Raw genomic sequence first — 20,072 nt, 5'->3', positions numbered from 1 at the left:
AATAGCATTGTATTTTATATTTTGAAACTTGCAAAATCCTAAAAATAATAGCTTATATAAAGCCAAGTAATGAGTAATATTTAGCATTTCGATAGACAGACAGTCAGACAGATAGATAGACAGACATACATACATACAGACAGACATACATACATGCAGACAGACATATAGATAGATAGACGGATAGACGGATAGACGGATAGACGAACAGACGGATAGACGGACAGACGGTTAGACGGATAGATTGATAGACGGATAGACGGATAGATTGATAGATTGATTGATTAATAGACGGATAGACGGATAGACGGTTAGACGGATAGACGGATAGATAGATAGACGGATAGACGGATAGACGGATAGACGGATAGACGGACAGACGGATAGACGGACAGACGGTTAGACGGATAGACGGATAGATTGATAGACGGATAGATTGATAGACGGATAGATTGATAGACGGATAGATTGATAGACGGATAGATTGATAGACGGATAGATTGATAGACGGATAGATTGATAGACGGATAGACGGACGGATAGACGGACGGATAGACGGACGGATAGACGGACGGATAGACGGACGGATAGACGGACGGATAGACGGACGGATAGACGGGCGGATAGACGGACGGGTAGACGGATAGACGGATAGATGGATAGATAGATAATAGATAAATGGATAAATGGATAGATAAATGGATAAATGGATAGATAAATGGATAGATAAATGGATAAATGGATAGATAAATGGATAGATAAATAGATAAATGGATAGATAAATGGATAGATAAATAGATAAATGGGTAGATAAATAGATAAATGGATAGATAAATGGATAGATAAATGGATAGATAAATGGATAGATAAATGGATAGATAAATGGATAGATAAATGGATAGACGGATAGACGGATAGACGGATAGAGGGATAGACGGATAGATAGATAAATAGATAAATGGATAGACGGATAGACGGATAGATGGATAGATGGATGGACGGATAGATGGATGGACGGATAGACGGATAGATGGATGGATAGATTGATAAATATGAACTTTATTTACGACTATCAAATGTTGTTCAAAGCAAATTGGACCATGAGCCAAAAATAATGATATTCAGTAGCTCATTGTAAGATAGAAACTTAAGCTACATAAACATGTTGTTTGGTAGTTAGTTCAAGTGGAACTGAGGATATCAGTTGCAAAAACAAATATAAAAAGCGACTATTTTGAAATGACAGTTTGTGCCAGCTAGAACCCTTAAATAGGATGTACTTATTTAAAGTTATTTCTCAAAAGGAAACACTTCAGAATGCCTTTTTAAATTCTGAACAACAGTTTCAAAATTATATAAAAACAGTCCTATCGATCAATTTTGACAATGACCAGGGATTCTTTAATAAAGAAATTCAGAGCGTATGCCAAGAGCCATAACGTATGGAAATTTAATACACTTGAAACCAAAGCTGCCCTAATTTGCTGTCAACTGATGCCTGACCTTGTCGCTGTTGAGCACAAAACAAACATACCCTATAGTGAATCTGCTATCAAATTTCCTAGTGAGCAGCTGTACAGGAAGGATGCAATAACAATGATACTCATTTATGATTTGGCAAGTATGTGCCATTTTACTAACTAGTGACAAGGAAGTTTTCGCTTTCCATGCCGTCATTCTACGTTGTGGCATCACACAATACAATAAGACCTTCTGTGTAAAAAGCAAACACAAGTTGCTAATTATGTTATTACAGGTTTTTATTACATTTAGATCATTTTGACACAAGCGACATTACAAATGCTAAGCTAGCCCAGATCAAATATCTCATTCACTTTTTTTATCATTAAACATACGTGAAAACCAATCGCAGTTCTGACAGCAGGTTTACTTTTGAAATGCTAAATAGTAAAGACCAGTGCCTACTTCAAGAGGTCTGACGACTTTCTACGATAACTTTATTATGCTTAGATTTATCGTTAAGCTAATTATGGATTTACCTTTATTGGTCTCCCTCCGTCCGATTGATTGTTGAAATGCTGAAAATATACATTTTACCTATGGGCTTACTACACACTATTAAATTTATAGATGTACATTAATTGTGAACTTTTAAAAACTTGGACTGTCTTCATCTTTGTAATGTTGCAAACAGTGAGAGATTCTTGAAGTATTTTTTAATATCCAAAAAAATTTGGTACTAAACCTAAATTTAACTAAAATTAATCTTTGCTGAGTTGTTGAGTTGCCATGACAACGCTATATCACTTTAATATAATTTGATATAATGTAACGTACTATAATCCAAAACAGCACAGTGTACATGGTCACATAAAATAATATGATGCAATTTAATATACTAAAAAGTCATTTAGCAAAAGACAACATAAAACAGCATATTCCCATAGAATATAGCATAAATTAAGACAGAATAATAAAAATTAATGTAAGAAAACATCAAAACCAGATAATATGATATGGAAAATTGTTATACAATTTCATCTGATGCAATTCACTGCAGTCTAACATAATATAGCATAATAAAATACAATTGAATATAAGCATACCATAAACTAAAGTAATACAACATATATATAACATGAAAACAATATAACACAAAATAATATTGACTATAATAAAAGTTGTGTCTGAGGTTTGTGTTAAGCCACTATTAGAAGTAGAAAAATATTCTATAATTAGGAATACAAACCAGTGACATACAGCTTGGTAGACCGAAACTCAAACACCTGCCCCAATCAGTCGCATTTCAGCATTTTGAAATAGGCTAAAGCTTTAACAACTATACAATGACAGCTAAAAGAGAAGTCACTGGGGCCTGACAGCACTTCAGCATACAACTATGGCATGATTTTAAAATTTCTATATTATTTGACGGAGCTTTTCTTAAGATTTACAAATAGTGTGGCTGATTGAGTGATGTAAATACATAAATACGCAATGTAAATATTACATAAAGTAAATAACTTGAATAGGTTGCATAAACGACAGTAACTAGACCTGATAGATAGAAAATAAATGGGCGTAGATATTGAATGTATTTTTCAAAAAAGGAGCTTCCACTTAAATGAACACAATTACGACATATTGGCACTGTGGTACAGAATATTCGCTGGCTAATTTCTATTATGCAAAGTCACTGCATTGGCTAATCAATTACATGAAGTGATCGCAATCTTGCTGTTTTAAATGTCGCTGTCAATGGCCAGTCCTCACAGAAATAATAAAGTCAGTGAGAGAGCAGCTGTGGACGAGTGGTTTAGAGCGTTTGACCTGTAAGAATCAGGTTGAGGTTCAATTCCTAAAAACAGCCACTGATTGTGACTGAAACTGCATGCAAACTTAAAGTGCTCTCTGCAACTGGGCATATCTACAGTCATTGAGGTTCTCTTGCCACTAGACTCAGGCAAGTCAAGATCACGGAGCTATTGTTTGTGTAACATGACTCTTAAAAACACCCACATGACTGCTAGCAGTAAGCAAGCCGGCTTCATACTCGATTTTTGAGGCCAAAATCATACGAAATAAACTATCAGAAAAGAAAATTTGTTGGTATCAGAAAAAGGATATCTAGGAAAGCATTGTATGATCACGAAACAAATATATTCAGTAATCCAGTTAAGAATTCCCTCAGCAGCACTTAACACCATTACATTTTACCATAGGAATGGCTAGATAAAGAAAAATCTATCGTATCCCAAGTTGGACTAAGCAGCCATGACCGAGATCTTACCTTGAGAATGAAGGTCAAGTTTTACACATCTGACCCTTCACCTCTTGAGAACGAGCTGACCAGGTAAGGTAATACCAATATCTGTAGTAAATTGATCAAATATTAAAAAAACAGTCACAAAATTTTGGTTGTATATATAGCTGATTAACTACTACATTATTACATTCAAAAGTAATTGCTATATAATTTTAACCTTTGTTGCTAGCTTATTATTGTGTTGAACCAACCAACCGTGAATAAGGTGTGAATTATGTGAGATTTTACTACAAACACACAAAAATTAGCTGGCTTACGTTTAGAATCTAATTAAACATTGAAAATTCAGGTTTTTGCTTCATTCATGTCACAAGATTGTTAGCTAGATGTAGAAAAGTCAGTAATGAAATATATTTCTCTGTATCACAGGCTTTGCATTAGGTATTTAGTTACAGAAAATAGCATTTAAGCATCAAAATGCTCATTTGCTGGATTGCTCTGTGCTATGCACCTAATCCGCTTACAAGTTTTATTTCTGTAGCCATCTTGTCAAGAAATGGTACGCTGCTCAGTTTAGTTGAAATGTGCGAGACAAAAATTTAGGTTTCAAGTTTTGAACACAAGAATTCATCAAAATTTGAAAAGTGAGAAAATATGAGGTATTAGCTAATGAAATTTTTTCCTACAATTTGGTTGGTTCTACTAAATTTGGCTTGTTAATTTTTTTTGCAATTTCTTCAAATATGGTTAAATGACCATAAAGAGTTTATACATAAGTGCATGAGTCCGACACCTTATGTTAGTGACATTATTCTATCAGAATTATACTTTCCTTTAGGTATTATTTTGCTTTGCAAATTAAGCAAGACTTAGTGTCAGGCCGGTTGAGATGTAGTGAAAACACGGCAGTCATCCTGGCAGCATATATAGTCCAATCAGAACTCGGCGATTTCTACTATCAAGCTCACGGCCATGACTATCTTAAAAACATCCAACTTCTTCCAAACCAAACAGATGAATTGGAAGACAAAATTGCTGATCACCACAAAACATTGAGGTAAGAAAAACCAAAAGGTTACTTAGAAATAAACCGGGTGATAGTGGGCCTGAAAACAATGAAATGATTGTTGCATTCTTCTCTCTTTAGAGTTTCTCTTTTAGTAAAACTTTACGTTGAGACATAAACAGATCTCAGCTTATTCTTCTAACTAGATTTCATTTTTATTGCAGATTTACAATGCGCTATAAATAGTGTCATTGGCTAAAGGTATAGCGATTCTATTTATTTTACTAAATTGTTAAAAGCAATTTTTTTCTACACTCTATTATAATTAGATTATATTCTTTATGAAAAAGTGGCAGAAATTGATAGCAGAGTTGTTTCTTAACTGAGTTAGAAAACAAAACAGTTGCTACACTAATAACTGACAATATAGTTGTCAAATCTTAGCTACTGATTTATTCTAAAACTGGGTAAAGAGCCTAAAATACTAGCATATAAAATACATGTAAATACGCTAGTAGTCAGCAGGAAGGATCTTCTCCAAAATTGTTTCAGTCTATGATTTATGTTTCTTAGCAATGTTCGAAAACCTTTTTAAAAAACTTTATACAGCGTTCAAAAGTAATTTTGACATTCTTCGTTTCCAACACAAAACTGTACATGGTGTAAGCATAAATCACAATTAAATCAAATTCGTAAAAACATATTTTTTTGCTTTACTCTTGACGATGAGATTTTTCTAGATTCAATGTGCGTCTTTTTTATCATGCCTTAGGATTTGATTTATGTTCAACCAACTCATTCATTTACGTGTGCAAATATGGCAACAGATTTGGGTTAGCATATGCATATTTGTAAATGACTGTTTTTAAAATTTTGTTGATAGCTTTTTAAAAACATGAAAAGTCATAGACATTTTAAAATTACTAAAATACCTACTACATATTTTTGCTCGAAATGTTTAGTCAGCAGTAAGTTGACGAATGTAGAAAGCGATGCTGTCAACTCGATAGACAAGACTCAGAAGATAAAAATTTAATTAAACTCTAGTTCATTCGCAGTGGTCTGTAGATAAGTTACAACTGTAATAGCATTAAAACCAACAGAGAGCTGATGAAAAGGTCGCCTTTAACTTGTAAGAGATGCCGAAAGTATTCAGTCTTGTAAGTCTTCGTCTGATTGGACTAAACTCTGTCCTGCTAGTTGATGGTGATACATGCCTAGTACTCAGCTATCAGTGTATCCTATTACCTGGTTAATATGGCAAAGTTGAATGAACAGCCATGCTAGTTATAGTTCTCTACTACCTTCTCTTGAAGGTAGTCAACTAATCAAAAGGTTGAACACTTTTGGTTATTTGTGACTGAATCTAGCAGTTTATGTTGGTTGGGAACTAACAAATATTTTTGTGGTGGTAGTAAAATGGCATAATTTTGTAAAATATTTCAAAAGTATATACAAATAGTATTTACCGGTATCACCTATTGATAAATGAGAAATTTTATGGATTTGCATTAATTTTATAATAGTCACGGAGAATTATTTAAAAGGTGAGGCGATCTAGCAGCTTTCACAAATTGATATGACGGCAAAATAGAATAGGAAATTTTGCAACTTTTTGTATTCTGTTAACTTTAATTGCCATTACTTGTTGACATAATTTTGCTCTGGTTAGGAAATAATAAAAGTAAATATGTTTACCTTGTTTTGTTTTATCTATAAAAAAGTTAAATAAAGTATCGTAATTCAATAAAGTTTATAAAGTGTGCAAAAGAAGAGCTTTACAGATTTTAGAGAACGTTTTGAAAATGTTGGTTTATGTCAACAAAATTTAGGTTTACCTTTCAGGTTTCACACCATATTACATATAAATATTACAGAATAGAAATTTCCAATGGTGTCTACAATGTACTTTCATAAGACTATAACGGAAATGCTAAAAAATGTACACATTATTATATTTATAAAGCCACCAAAACTAGGAAATTCCGCCTGCATCACCTTAGGGCTATTTCAATAGCTTTGATACAAATAAAATGGAAAACTAAAAAATAATATACTTGCCACCAATATATTTACAACTAAGATTAACAAAGAAAAGTATTGTCTGTAATGGTATCAAATAATACAAAATAAATATACATCTTTTAAAAATTCATTATAGAAAAACTTTTTTTGTTCTGCAAAGATTAATTTTTATAGCAAATATTTGGATAACAATGTTCTACAAAGGTTTCTTGTAAAAATGAATAAAGTAGCACTATACTGCTCAGTTAAATGGAGAGCAGAGGCTGCATATAGCTATAGGGACAGTAGTCTGCACTCACCACTGACCTGCGCGTCTGCTGGTGTGTAAGCCTGCCAGAAAAATGTACACTCTTCCATAAAAAGCTGCTTATAATCGAAGTAAAGTTGCTTACCCAGTGAGGGTTTTTGCAAAAATTTATAGACTTACTAGCTGTGCTTCCTGGCGTTGCCCCGGTATTGATAGTCAGCACATAAACAATGAGAAGTAATGAGAGTTATCAGCCACTTGCTATTAGCCTGGCACAATGCCAATGGAAAAATTGAGTAGGCCTAATATTAATGAGAGCTACCAGTTTGCTGACGTTATGCTATGACTAAGTAGTACGCAAAGTCGTTGGGTATTTGCTCTCCTATAGCGAGGTATATCAGCTGGCTATCAGATCAATCTCTGTAGCCTAATTTTAATGGTGCCGGACTTACAAACAGGAAGGTCTGAGATCAAATCTACTTCGGTGTAGATATTTTATTTTTTATTCCAAGACTTTAATCGCTAAAGCCGGAACGCAGACAAATTCACATACGACACGCATAGTTTGAGAACAGTATATTTTATGGACTGTTGATGTTATACCTCTTCGACTGTGACAAGCATATGCAGTTCTGTTATAATATCTCCAACTTTAATATACTAAACCTTTCAGACAAAAATCTACACAAAAAATATACTGTTTCTGATGATTAGAGATGGAGTTTGTTGTATTCCAAAACAATTTTACCATCTCATTACAAACTCGCTCAGAGAGCACAAGTTCATAGTTACTTTTGACTACCTGCCAAAGGCCAACATAAACTTAATGATTCTTTATTAAAAGTGACATTTAAGCATTCTGAGAAAAAATCACAAATAGTAAAAGAATCAAAATCAAACATTACGGCTTATCAGAGTGCCACACAAGTAATACCAATAATTGTATCTTTTACAGAGGTCTTGGTGTAGCTGATGCAGACTATCTAATGCTAGAGGTAGCAAGAAAAAGTGAGATGTATGGAGTTGTCCCTCACTGTTGCCATAACTCCGATGGACTTGCAGTGCAGCTGGCTGTAACTTATTCTGGGATACACACCCTAATTAATAACAGCAAATCATCTTCCTATATCTGGGTGAAGATTCGTAAACTCACATTCAAAAGAAAGAGGTTTTTTATAAAACTGTTCACCGGTGATAGCAAGGTTAGTAAAACATACTAGAGAATGTTTTAGGCTAGTAAATCATACTAAAAAGATTTCAGGTTAGTAAAACAGACTAGAGAATGTTTCAGGCTAGTGCAACATACTAGGGAAGGTTTTAAGTTGGTGAAACATAATAGAGGTCTCAGGTTAGCAACATATAGATGTACTAGATAAAGTACTATCTAGATAAAGTAGATATCTAGATAAAGTACTATCTAGATAAAGCAGATATCTAGATAAAGTACTATCTAGATAAAGTAGATATCTAGATAAAGTACTATCTAGATAAAGTAGATATCTAGATAAAGTACTATCTAGATAAAGTAGATATCTAGATAAAGTACTAGATAAAGCTGTGGATTATTCACAAAACCATTATCAAATTTTAGGCATGAAGAAAAGATAAAGTAAGTTTGTACCAAAGCAATTAAAATCACTTTTGTAGTGCATAGCGCTATTGGCCTTTTATTATAATTTTGTTTTAAATTAACTTGATTTATAAAATTACATTGAAAATAAATTAGTAGATTGCTTTACTAATTCAATATTTATTAAAAATATTTATTTAAAATATTAAATTCTTTATTATTTAAAATATTTTACTACTGAATATTTTTGCCCACATACATATAAGGCATGCGCTTCTCAGTTAAAATGTGCATTTAAAAAAGCTTTTTAAAGGTTGACCTAAATTATAGTGAGACTATCATAAAAAGTTTTATATAGAAGTTCTATATAATTCACCATCCCAAGCTAATGCACTTAATAACATAAGCCAATTGGTAACCAATTGCAAGCATGCCATAAATATTTAATAGGAAATACGACCTAGCTGCTTAGAAAATTGGTTAATCTCATAGGTTTTTATTACAATCCTGATGTATTTTTTATTGTAATATTATGTATTTTAAGTCAACCTATAACATACCGATTTATGTACACATTTTACCAGAAGAGTGCATGTATTTACATGTACATGTACATAAAGCTTTTGTAGTAAGATGTTTCAAATCAAAGAAAGAAATTTATTGAGCGTTTTGATCTAGTGATACAGCTAAGTAGGGTTATGTTACTTTTACATATTATTTATGTTACTAACAAATGCCTTCCTCATGTTTGTAAATGGATGTTGCAGTCAAAGAGTGATAAAGCTGCCGAGTTTACCTTTGTATCAAGAGACGCCGCTAAAGCCTTCTGGAAACTGTCCATAGAGCACCATTCCTTCTTCAAGAAACTTGAGATTAAACCAACAAGAAGAGGCAGACATCAGTTGTTAAGTAGAGGCTCTTCATTCAGGTGAGTAGGTAGAGGACTTTGGTGTTTAAATTGAACATCGACAGGAAGACAGAAATAGTTTAGAATGTTAAACTGTGGCAGAAAGGCTGTGGTGTTTGGATATTTACAGTAGTTGATAGAGCTAATACGGTGGTTTAAGGGAGTTGAGTACACATGTAGTTGAGTGCTATTTATGTAAAGTAGCTACCAACCTTTTTGAATTCATATTTACAATCCTGTGTGTAAACAGTTTCAAATTATATAGTGGCATAAATTTACTGCAGAATGGCCTTAATCCTCTGTTCCATTTCAAATACATACTTAAATAACTGTTGAAGATTTATATATAAAAAAGTTTTTTGTTACAGTTTTTATTACCTAAACTTAAAAATTTTGCGATCAGTAGACAATTTTTTTGCCATGAGTTACAGCATTTAAGCATAGTTTTAAATTATCTATGTAAAATAGCTGAATAGCTATATTTTGATTCATAGTTACGAAGTTGTGTATATAAATAAAAAGTTCTAAATACGATAGTTACATCAAAGTACTGCAAAATGACATTATTCCTCTGCGATATTTGAAATACAGTAAAACCTCGGTTCTCAAACGCTTTGGTTCTCGACCAACTCGGTTTTAAACCAAAAAAATTGAGATTTGTTCGTTTCGGATTTTGAACATAATTTTGGTTCTCAACCAAATTGCAGCATGTGGATTAGAACTAAACGTTCGGCACAACTTCGGACATTGCATGGAAACATTCGTTAACACAGGGAGAGACAAGTTACGCTTCATAAATTCATTACAAAAAGGAAGGAGCCATTTGGGACGACGTCTCCTCGACCAAAGAAACTTGCAGGGGAGACAACTCCTCTAGTCGAGTTACCCTAAATTGTTTTGAAGGAGAAATATCCTTCAAAGATGTGAAGCAAACGCGCCATTGCTGTTTGTATTTTCTTTTTCACACGATTTTTGATGTAAAAAATCTGTTGCACTTTTTGCCGCTAGCATGGAACTGTCCGAAATCTCTTTCACTTTTAATCAGACAGCCCACAGGTGTTAACGAGGCTGATTCACAGGAATCAAACAGTCTTGAAACCAGATATTTTGATTACCTGGAAGAAGGCACAGAACACATGCACCCATGCTTGGATAACAGGGTTTTATTTTAAGAACATAACTGCTACCTTCTCTATTATTCCACAGGTATAACGGAAGAACACAAACACAGTTGGTGGAACAGATGAAGAGCAAATGGGGACAGACTACATTTGACAGGTGCCAGTTCAATTCAACCTAGCAATACCTTAGCAACTAATGGTGAAATCAAAATTTGTCTCTAAGTTTTTGCACTAGATTATGATTTAAAAACAAACTATATTAATCTACAAAATTTTAACAACCAATCCTTACTTAAAACTACCGGTACTCAGAAAGCTGATAAAATCGCTTATTAATTGCTAGATACTACCGAAATTGACAAGAAACAGCAACACGGCTGCGCCGACAATTGAAGCAATAAAAAAGAACACCTATGACTGCCAATCCATGCATAGCTTAAATATTAGGAAAAATGATTGTTTTATTCATTATAAATTATTCAAAAAATATTCTATATCTATGTGCCACACAAATTGTGTTTTTAGGACACTATAGCCATGCCGCCAGTAATTGCAAATAAATATATTCAGTTTGTTTTTAGATAAGTTATATTTGTTTTTTAAATTCAACCAGTAAATCTTAGCAAAAGTGCACAAGTCTTTTTACCAAAATGCCAACTTTAGAAAGGCTGCTCGTTGACCATGAGTAAAACTTGGTGAGTTATTGAACTAGATCCTGACCTTTACAGATTTGAAAAGACAGCAAGGTCTTAAAATAATTTGATATGTGACCTGTTTGCTTGCATCATTATCATTGTGAGTTATTTAGATAGAAATTCAAGGTGTTTCATTAAGTACGCTCCAGTCATGAGTTTATAAATACAAAGAATGCTCCTTCAATCTTTGATTTTTCATTATATACACTAGCAACTTTGAGCCATTTTAGTGATAGCCTTGTGTGTAGTGCAATATTATCAGCTGTAATAACTAACTGAATGATTATTCCAAAATGCAGGAAGGCAGTTGATTGGTGCAAATATTAGTGTCAGGCTACCACACTAGGAGTCTTGTGCTAGGGTCCAGTTGAAAACAAAATTATTTTTGGCTTCGAACAGATTCACAGACTGGCACTGCGCTTATCATAACAAAGTTTGTAGCAGAGACTAAGTGCTCTGGTTGTCTCGTGTGCCGTGAGAGATCATCAGATGTCCTAATAAAACACAGAAAATAACTATTGTATACTGCTACAAGGGGGTTGATTAGCACCAATGTTGAAAGGAATCTTTCACCAGTAACATTGCTATCAGACACTAACCTATGTCATTTAATACTCTCGAAATTTTGAAAAAAAAATTGTCCAAGAAAGGTTTAGTGATTTGATATTAGTTGATAGAAAAAATAATTATAATTGTCAATAATGATTGACTGACATTGACCTTTCTTGCTCCATTTAGGTCAATGAGTCTGCGCAGCTTCTCCAGTGTATCTAATCACCGACTAGGAAAAGCTGCCACATTTGCAAATAGACAGGAACTAGGAGTCATGACCCTTGATCGAGGCCGCACTACTAAAGTCAGTGATAATCTTAAAATTCCATCCGCCAGCCAAGTTACGCTAGAGTCAAGGTAAGTTTACTCGGTCATGCGAAGCTTATCAAAGTAAGTTTACATAGACATGACAAGTTCGACAAAGTAAGTTTTCACTTGGTCATGGCTACATGTAATCAAATGTCTTTGAATAGCGCGAGCTATACTTCTGCTAACTAGAAATAAAATTATGTAAAGTTAATAATGGTTATACCACTACTGAAAATAAATATGTGCCATACTAGAAGTGTGATGATATCATTACTAGATTCTGGTGAATTCCTATAATGCTGACTGAATTTATTAGATGATTAGAACTATATATGAACTAATTTTCTGACAGGTTAACATGTCATAAAAGGCCGTCTGGCGTGCCATCAGAGGTCGTCCAGTGTGTCGATAAAGCACAGGGCATAACTAGTTCCATAATTGTCCGGAAATACCGGCAGGAAATTTAGTGCGGATGTTAGCGTTGGACTACTAAGCTAAATTTTACCCAGTTTTGATCCTGTACAGAGCTATCTGTTAGCCTAACCTCTAAACCAGGCTTCAGAGAAACAGAAAATGCTTTTGTCGTAGTGATGGTTAATTTTTAATAGTGCATTATTTGAATATTGTTGAGGAACTACCATATTTCTTCTGATGAATTCTCTACATATTCCCCTATTGATTAGCTAACTCATATCGAAAACTTGACTGATGGAATTTTCAGTGAACCAACTCTAGCATCTTTTAAATAAAGTATAATTTTGTAATAAGATTCAATCTGTGCGCTGATTGGTTGATTATGCCACCAAAACTAACTATTAGTACATTCTAACAGTTCTTAGTCATTACCGCAGCTTTTAAAACTACCAATTTATGATTTTAAAATAGTGAAATATTTTAAAAAACAAACAGAGTCATTTTGTAAGCTCAACTTAGGCTAATCAGCTAATACTGCCTGACCATTCATTGCATTCCTACTTCTTCAGAAGATCAGCTACACCATTTGCTACACAACAACACATTGCCAATTCACATTATAGAACAGAGTCACAAAAAAAGCTTTTCCTTCCCATATGTATTATAATAGGAGCCAAGTCCGTCCAAAGCCACGCTTAGAGCGATATGAAGAAACAATTGCATCACAGAATTAGTGATTTCAGATATTCTGTTTCCGAACTAATCGTACCACCGCTGCTGCCCACACGGCAATTTTTCCGCATGAAGGAATAAGTGTGCACATACTTACAACATGTAGTTATCTCTCATGGTGCATGGGGCAGCCAGCCTACTAGCATACTTTTATTTAGTCTCATGGTCTGATTTACTTTGAATACCTTTGACCATAGATAACAAAGTTCTTATCCAAATCTATGTGTCTGGAGGTAAGCTTGGACAGGCATGAATATTAATACTAGGCTACTAGTTTATTTCAAATGAACAGCTAAACATTTTGACTGCTTATAGATATTCTGGCTGCTATGAGACTGCCCCAGAAGCGCCATCTACAGAGAAGAAACCTCTAGAAGTTAGTAACAGTCTCTCCGCTATATCGCTACTCAATACATCGTCTAATAAATTTGACCTTAAAACATCAACTAGATTTCTTCCGAGAGTTGACGGAGAGCGTGACACAAACAGAGATTCTTTAGCAGTGGTCGAAGATAACCGGGTTGAATTAGAGCGGCTTGTCGAACAAATCAACTCAGACTTATCGTCGGCCCAAAAAGCAAAAGAGGAAGAAGAGGAGAACAAAAGAAAAAGGAACGTATCAACTTCATCAATAGAAAGGTTTCTTACATCAACAGCTCAGCCTCTCATACCACCGGTTTCCAAACATGAACACCATTTGCAAGTGCCGCTTCAAAGCGATATATTGCCGTCAAGAGGGGAACCAGTTACGTTGACTCGAAAAGATGAAGCAGAACTACCACCACTTGAGACCATTTTTTCCTCTGCGCACCAAGATCAACCAGCCACGGCAAGTTCATTGTTAAATGGCGAAGCTCCAATAACGTTGCTCAAAGATGATTCGGGAAGTAATGCCAGTAAAACGAGGAAGCCCCCAAATGATAATGAAAAAAGTTTGGTTGTATCTGACATTGACACAGACCATCCGAGCCAACATGAGTTTACAGTCATGGCAGACATAAATATAGCTGACCTAACAGTCAATGATGTACTCGATGGTGCCAGTGAGAGTGCTGACAATACCCTTTCCCTAGTTCTAGATGACTCAACTTCTACCTTTATGGAAAAGCCTATAAATGGAATTGATGAGCCGAACAGAGACAACCAACCTTTTCTGAACCATAATGGTAGGTCTATAATTAAACCTTGTTAAGATTTCATAAGGAAAACAGCCATAGCTTTGGAGGAAACCATATGATGGCTAAACCTTTAGCATCCGAGTGAAATACAATTCCAAAGTTACTATATTTTTATACTTCTGACTATGTACTTTGTTAAATGTATTGTCATCAAAAAGAATACCATTGTTAACCGCGGTATTGTCATATGTGCATATCTAGTTAAAAGCCTGTGCAAGAACAAGTGTAATAAAGTTGTCATGACAACAAGATAACTTGTTTTCAAAGTTTTGTTAGTTGTCCCTTTATTAAGTCTTATGAGCAATTTTAGTGATGCATGACGAAAGCTCTCAAAAAACTGCTAGCTAAGTAACTAATAACTTTAACAAATAAGCATGCAAATTTGCTTTATTGTGCTATAATGCTTTCTAACATGCTTATATATGAAACTAGTGTTTTTTGTCATTACAATCAAATTTTTATAAAGTCTCTGATTATATAAAAGGGATAACTTTTATTCATTCCAGTGTGAACTCAGGTCAGCATACTACCAAATATCAGCATCTGAGAGAATACAACAGAAACTTATGTAGGCAGTGTTCTAAAAACAAAGAAAGCTTCATAAACCATATCTTATCTTTGGAAGCATAAGGGTCCGACAGCATACTGATAAGCAAATGCTTTTGATAGTAACAGCAAAAGGACTGATGTGGTGACTTTCTCTGATAATTTTTTGTAGTCATCTTAGTTAATAGTAAATCTTTTATTCCTAGACACTGGTGAGGAGAATATCGCAGGTAAGTCTGGTCCAGAGTTTGCCGTACCATCTCTAAGGAAACGAGGTCGCGTGAGAAGCAGAAAAGAGAAAATGGAAGATTTGGAAGGACTTAGCCAGCTAGCTGAAGAAGTACTGAGGTAAATTATGTTTAAAAATCCGTTTTATTACATAACCGAGGAAACATTAAAAAACAAAACTGCCACACCTTCAGAAGCTCCGTCTTTAAATCTTCTTTAGCAAGCCTGCTCTTTGCCGTCTGCTTACTTTATATGTCTAATCTGGTCACCAAAAACTCTATTAAACACCATAAATTTGGTCTGGTTAATTTTTCAACCAAATGCTAGTCGTTTTAATTTGTCGTTATTATAAGCATACTACCATATTTTCTGAACTCTAAATCCTGGTTTTTCATAGTTTGGCTGGCTGTAGGAGCCTCATGCTCTGGTGCAACTTACCTACAAAATTATGGACACATTGTTACTGTACAATGTACCATTTTACATGCTATTTTTACACAAAACCTCTTCAGGCCTATGTTAATAGTTTTAACATTGTCTGTAGCTTTTACAAACAACTAGAAAAGACTTAACCAAAATTGCACCAAAAAAGCAAATCATATTCCGCAGATTACAGGCTGTGAAAGTAACTAAGCAGCAGAAAGAACTGTTGGACTAGTGAAAAACTAAGGCCAGTATTTTAGGAATAAAGAAAACCAAAATTGCAATAACAGGCAAAAAGCTATGCGATCAATGCTTGATCGATTGTTGATCAATCAAGAATCGAACCTTGATGGATTGGTCGATTCTTTTAAACTTTGCTGTTAGCGCAGTCAAAAAGTAAAAAGGGTATGAAGACTTTATTGGATATAACTACCGCGTAGTTAAAGTGCCACAGATAGTTTTGGTGAGTTTCTTAGCGTGTTATTTAAGCTATAGTTATCAAAATACGGTATTAGAGCAAATTTGCTTATCTTTAAAACTGTGTGTACACTAGCCAATAACCCGCACTTTGTTTTCTACAGATCGTTGTGGTAAATAATTTGCATCACAAACAGGCCTTGATTAAACTGCCAATAGACATTATACATACAAATAAAATCATTATTCCTAATGGCTATTAGTGGGTTACGACAAAGATAGAATTTATAATTTGCATGACAAAGTGAAACTGCATGCTAGATCTGCTATTATTGGTTTTCAAATTTGAACAATTATCTACAACCGTGATAACCATCCAAATCCTGAGTTCAAAGGCAATGTAGATGATTTCTAAGGGAAGGTCAAAAGGCCCATTCACTTTTTGCTCACTGATACTGGGCAGTTCACTGAGTGTAAATTGTTTTTTGAGCTCATGATTTGAGTGAATACGACAAGTTACAAGAAGTTTATATTTTTTCATAGCATTTTTATTTTGCATGCATTCATAAGTGGTTGCAAAACTATTTTAGGAGCGACGAAAAAAACAGAGAGAAGCAGCGATCACAGGAGTTATCTACTCTAGCGACTAAAATGCTTGACTTTTCTAGTGAGTCTAGCAATCCACAATCAGCTAATCTCTCTGACCTCGATGAACTTTTTGCGCATTATGATACCATTAAACAGCAGCAAAAAGAGTTTCAACAAAGACAGTCTGAACTCGAAGCCAACAAGCCAGATCTATCTCAGCCTCCTTCTGAAAAGGCGACTCGGAAGCCATTAATTCGACCAGCGCTTCCGGTGCTCCAAGTTTCAAAAGAGCGACTTCTCGCCTGGAAGACAGAAACAAGAATGGCTGACTCTGGTATCGACGTAGACTCATCGACGCCTGGAACAAGGCGGTCTGGGAGTGATGGATACAGCACAGAAAGTGACGATTCAGTAAACACACTTACCTCACCTGCTTCTCCTTTAGCCAACTCTGTAACTAGCTAAATTATTAGAAAATGCTTAGAATATTTGGCGCAATGTGTTCAAAACTATTCAATAATTTAACTTGTAGTAAAATTCGTATTAAAGCAAACCGCAATAAATAAATTTCACTAAGAACATCGCAAGCTTGCAATAGGCGTTATGTAGTTTATCTAACACTCTAACACAGGTCTACACCCTTTGCCCACGAAGGCATATCACTACAAGTTGATAATAGATTAAATGTACTTGTAGTAGGCGTGTTTTTGTAAAGGTGCACACTTTAAAGTTTTTTTCTGGTAATTGTAGCCTCAAGTTTGAACATGACAGCACTCAGATGTTTTTTAGCTATTCCTGATTGCTATATAATAAGCAAAACAGTGTTTGTATGAATCTCAATCTAGTTAGAAAATATTTTAATTCACTTTTGGGAGCAATTTTTTTCAGGTATGTAGTTTGGAAACTACCCTAAACCATGTATGTGTTGACAACTCCTAGCGCAAGCAATGCTTTTCAGACATTGGCAGTGTACTCTTATGGATTTATCATATCTCGTTTGTATCAGTTTATACATTGTTCAGTTCTGTGTTGTTCCTACACTGCTTATAAATTATTATGCAATATTTATATTTTTTGGAAAATATAGGAATTAGCTTGCACAAATACTATGAAAATGCTGGATAATTATGTGGTGGTAATATAAACAACAGCCTGCCAATACTCATCTCAGGCAAAACATCAACTTATTTTCATATGCAGTCGACACCCATCTATAATAAACTTATTTTTATGTGAATTCCACTTAGTGTAAAGACTTCATGTAAAGTGTTAGTGTAAAAGTGTAAAAGTGTAAAAATAAAATAAAAGCATTGTATAAGAAAATTCATCTAACGTATAGTGACAAATCCGCTGCAAGAACTCCAACTTTAGTTGAATACTGAGAGTCCCAAAGTGTCCCTTGAAAATATCATTTTCTTTTTTGCTTAAAAACAAAGGAAAATAAGGAAGGTTATCTATTATACATTTTTAACTTATTTTGGGCATGTACAATGTTTGTTTGCAGCATAGACTTTGCTGTATAAAAAAAGTTGAAAGAATCGATGTAAGTTGTTGACCTTGAAAGTGTAGTTGTGGACCATAAACCAAGTATAAGTGATAAGGCAAGCAGGGGAAAAAGTTGTCGATACAAACCAATAATTCCACAGTTACTGTACAGTCATTAAATCAAGAAGTTAAGTTCAGTTTTGTCATCTTGAAGGTCTAAAGGGGTGAGTTTGGGAACATCTTGAAATAGGCTAGACAATATACATGTATTTAACTGTTTGTATAATGTGCGATCCCGTAACCGTTCTCGGAATGGATAATTTATGTTGTAGGAGTGTCTGCCGTGTGACAATGAAAATCTTCTGTTATTTAAAAGAGAATTGTTTTGATACCCTAGTTTATTGGTTTATGACAGGTCTCTTGTGCAAGCAGAATAACAGGAAGTAGTTCTGTTCACCCAAAATACTCAAAAGCAAGCAGTCATAATTAGTATGACACAACAAATATTCTAAAAAGATCGATTTCTCCTGCCACAAATTTAACCATTCTCAAGTCTGGCCAGAGAGAATGGTAGGGCAGTTACTTGGCAGGCATTGTCAAACAAACCAATCAGCTCATCGATACACTTATCAGCAACCAATAGGCATAGCCTAGTGCGAGTCTTTAAAAAGCAAACTGTGGACACTTCTGTTGATGACAAGACAAGAGTGGGCTGTTCTCTAGCTGCTTATATGTATGTCACTCAATCGTCTAATTGTCTTACTGGGCCAAGGAGACGATTGGTGCACACCGATCTCAATATTTAACGCTTTGTCTTTCACTCTCTCAGTGCAACACAAATTTTCTAATATTTGGATATCTATCATGCATGAGATCAATGCAACATCAGTTCAAGCGAATAAAAAGCGAGAATCTTAGACTAAAGGCTTAATCCGGCGGGAAACAGAGACTACATGGGTGAAAGTGATTCACAAAACATTTTTTGCAAGCAAGCATTTTCGCAGAGTTTTCCTTACTGTTAAAAAGAAGAACGTGAAAATGTTTAGTTTTTTTTCAGGGAAAGCAAACAAATAAACCAAATTTAAGCAACCAGCAATATTTTTTCTACAAACTAACTCACAAGTTATAGACCATTGCTGATCTAGTGTACAGCCTTTTACTTTTTCTTGGTCGAATGCCCAATAACCATAATGAAGGATAACTGCGTTTGCTGGGGGTTAGATGAACACATGTACAGTTGCAAAGTACAATTTACCTAAGCAAGTTACCTGCAGTATTGTGACAACTATTGTTTTACAATTCAACAACAGAACAACAATCTTTGCTAAATCTAGTGTCGCTAATGAATATATTGCATACTAGCCGTAGCTAAAGGTCTGTTTGAATTTTTTTGGTCGACCTTAGAGAAGTTCAAGCGACCAAATATCGATAACTATCTATCATGAAATGGAATACGCAGTAAATACTCATTAGTTAAAATCTTTTATTACAGTCCTTTATTTCAACTTCTAACCCTGGCTTCCGACAGAAGGATGAACAGACAGACACCACCCTTTATTATGGTGACTAGTAAGCTTGACAGTCCTGTGCTCTGAGAGTGATTGCAATGAGCAATCATTACATATGTGCATAGTTAATTCCTAGTGTGGTAAGGTGACTGAGTGGTTACTGTGCTGGTCTGTTAACTGAAGTATGTGAGTTTAATTCCAGTGCAATGTTAATTTTTCCCTATTGCTCATAGCATGACCTCGGAGAGACTGACACTGCTCTTATTGTAGTAAGTATTTTATTATTACACATTTTTAATTATATATAATTATATAATTACATATATATAACTACTTTTTGGACAAATACAATTTTTTTGTTTTTCTCTCAGCCTAGACCTTGCTATCTACAAAC

General features: G+C 34.5%; 1 protein-coding gene across 1 annotated transcript in view; it reads left to right on the top strand.

Moving 5' to 3' along the window:
* LOC137402184 (band 4.1-like protein 5) overlaps positions 1 to 17,760 on the top strand; it is a 29,833-nt gene extending 12,073 nt beyond the window's left edge. The window contains exons 4-12 of the mRNA XM_068088666.1: positions 3,684 to 3,814; positions 4,566 to 4,784; positions 7,961 to 8,207; positions 9,343 to 9,503; positions 10,689 to 10,760; positions 12,037 to 12,207; positions 13,621 to 14,471; positions 15,236 to 15,377; positions 16,688 to 17,760. Coding sequence (XP_067944767.1) covers positions 3,684 to 3,814; positions 4,566 to 4,784; positions 7,961 to 8,207; positions 9,343 to 9,503; positions 10,689 to 10,760; positions 12,037 to 12,207; positions 13,621 to 14,471; positions 15,236 to 15,377; positions 16,688 to 17,150 — 2,457 coding nt within the window. The 3' untranslated portion in view covers positions 17,151 to 17,760. The remainder of the gene's footprint in view (positions 1 to 3,683; positions 3,815 to 4,565; positions 4,785 to 7,960; positions 8,208 to 9,342; positions 9,504 to 10,688; positions 10,761 to 12,036; positions 12,208 to 13,620; positions 14,472 to 15,235; positions 15,378 to 16,687) is intronic.
* The last annotated feature ends 2,312 nt before the right edge of the window (positions 17,761 to 20,072 follow it).

Source organism: Watersipora subatra, chromosome 8 (assembly GCF_963576615.1).
Source record: "Watersipora subatra chromosome 8, tzWatSuba1.1, whole genome shotgun sequence".
Lineage (NCBI taxonomy): Eukaryota > Metazoa > Bryozoa > Gymnolaemata > Cheilostomatida > Watersiporidae > Watersipora > Watersipora subatra.
The sequence above is the reverse complement of the archived record's forward strand: the minus strand, read 5'-3'. Positions and strand labels throughout refer to the sequence as shown.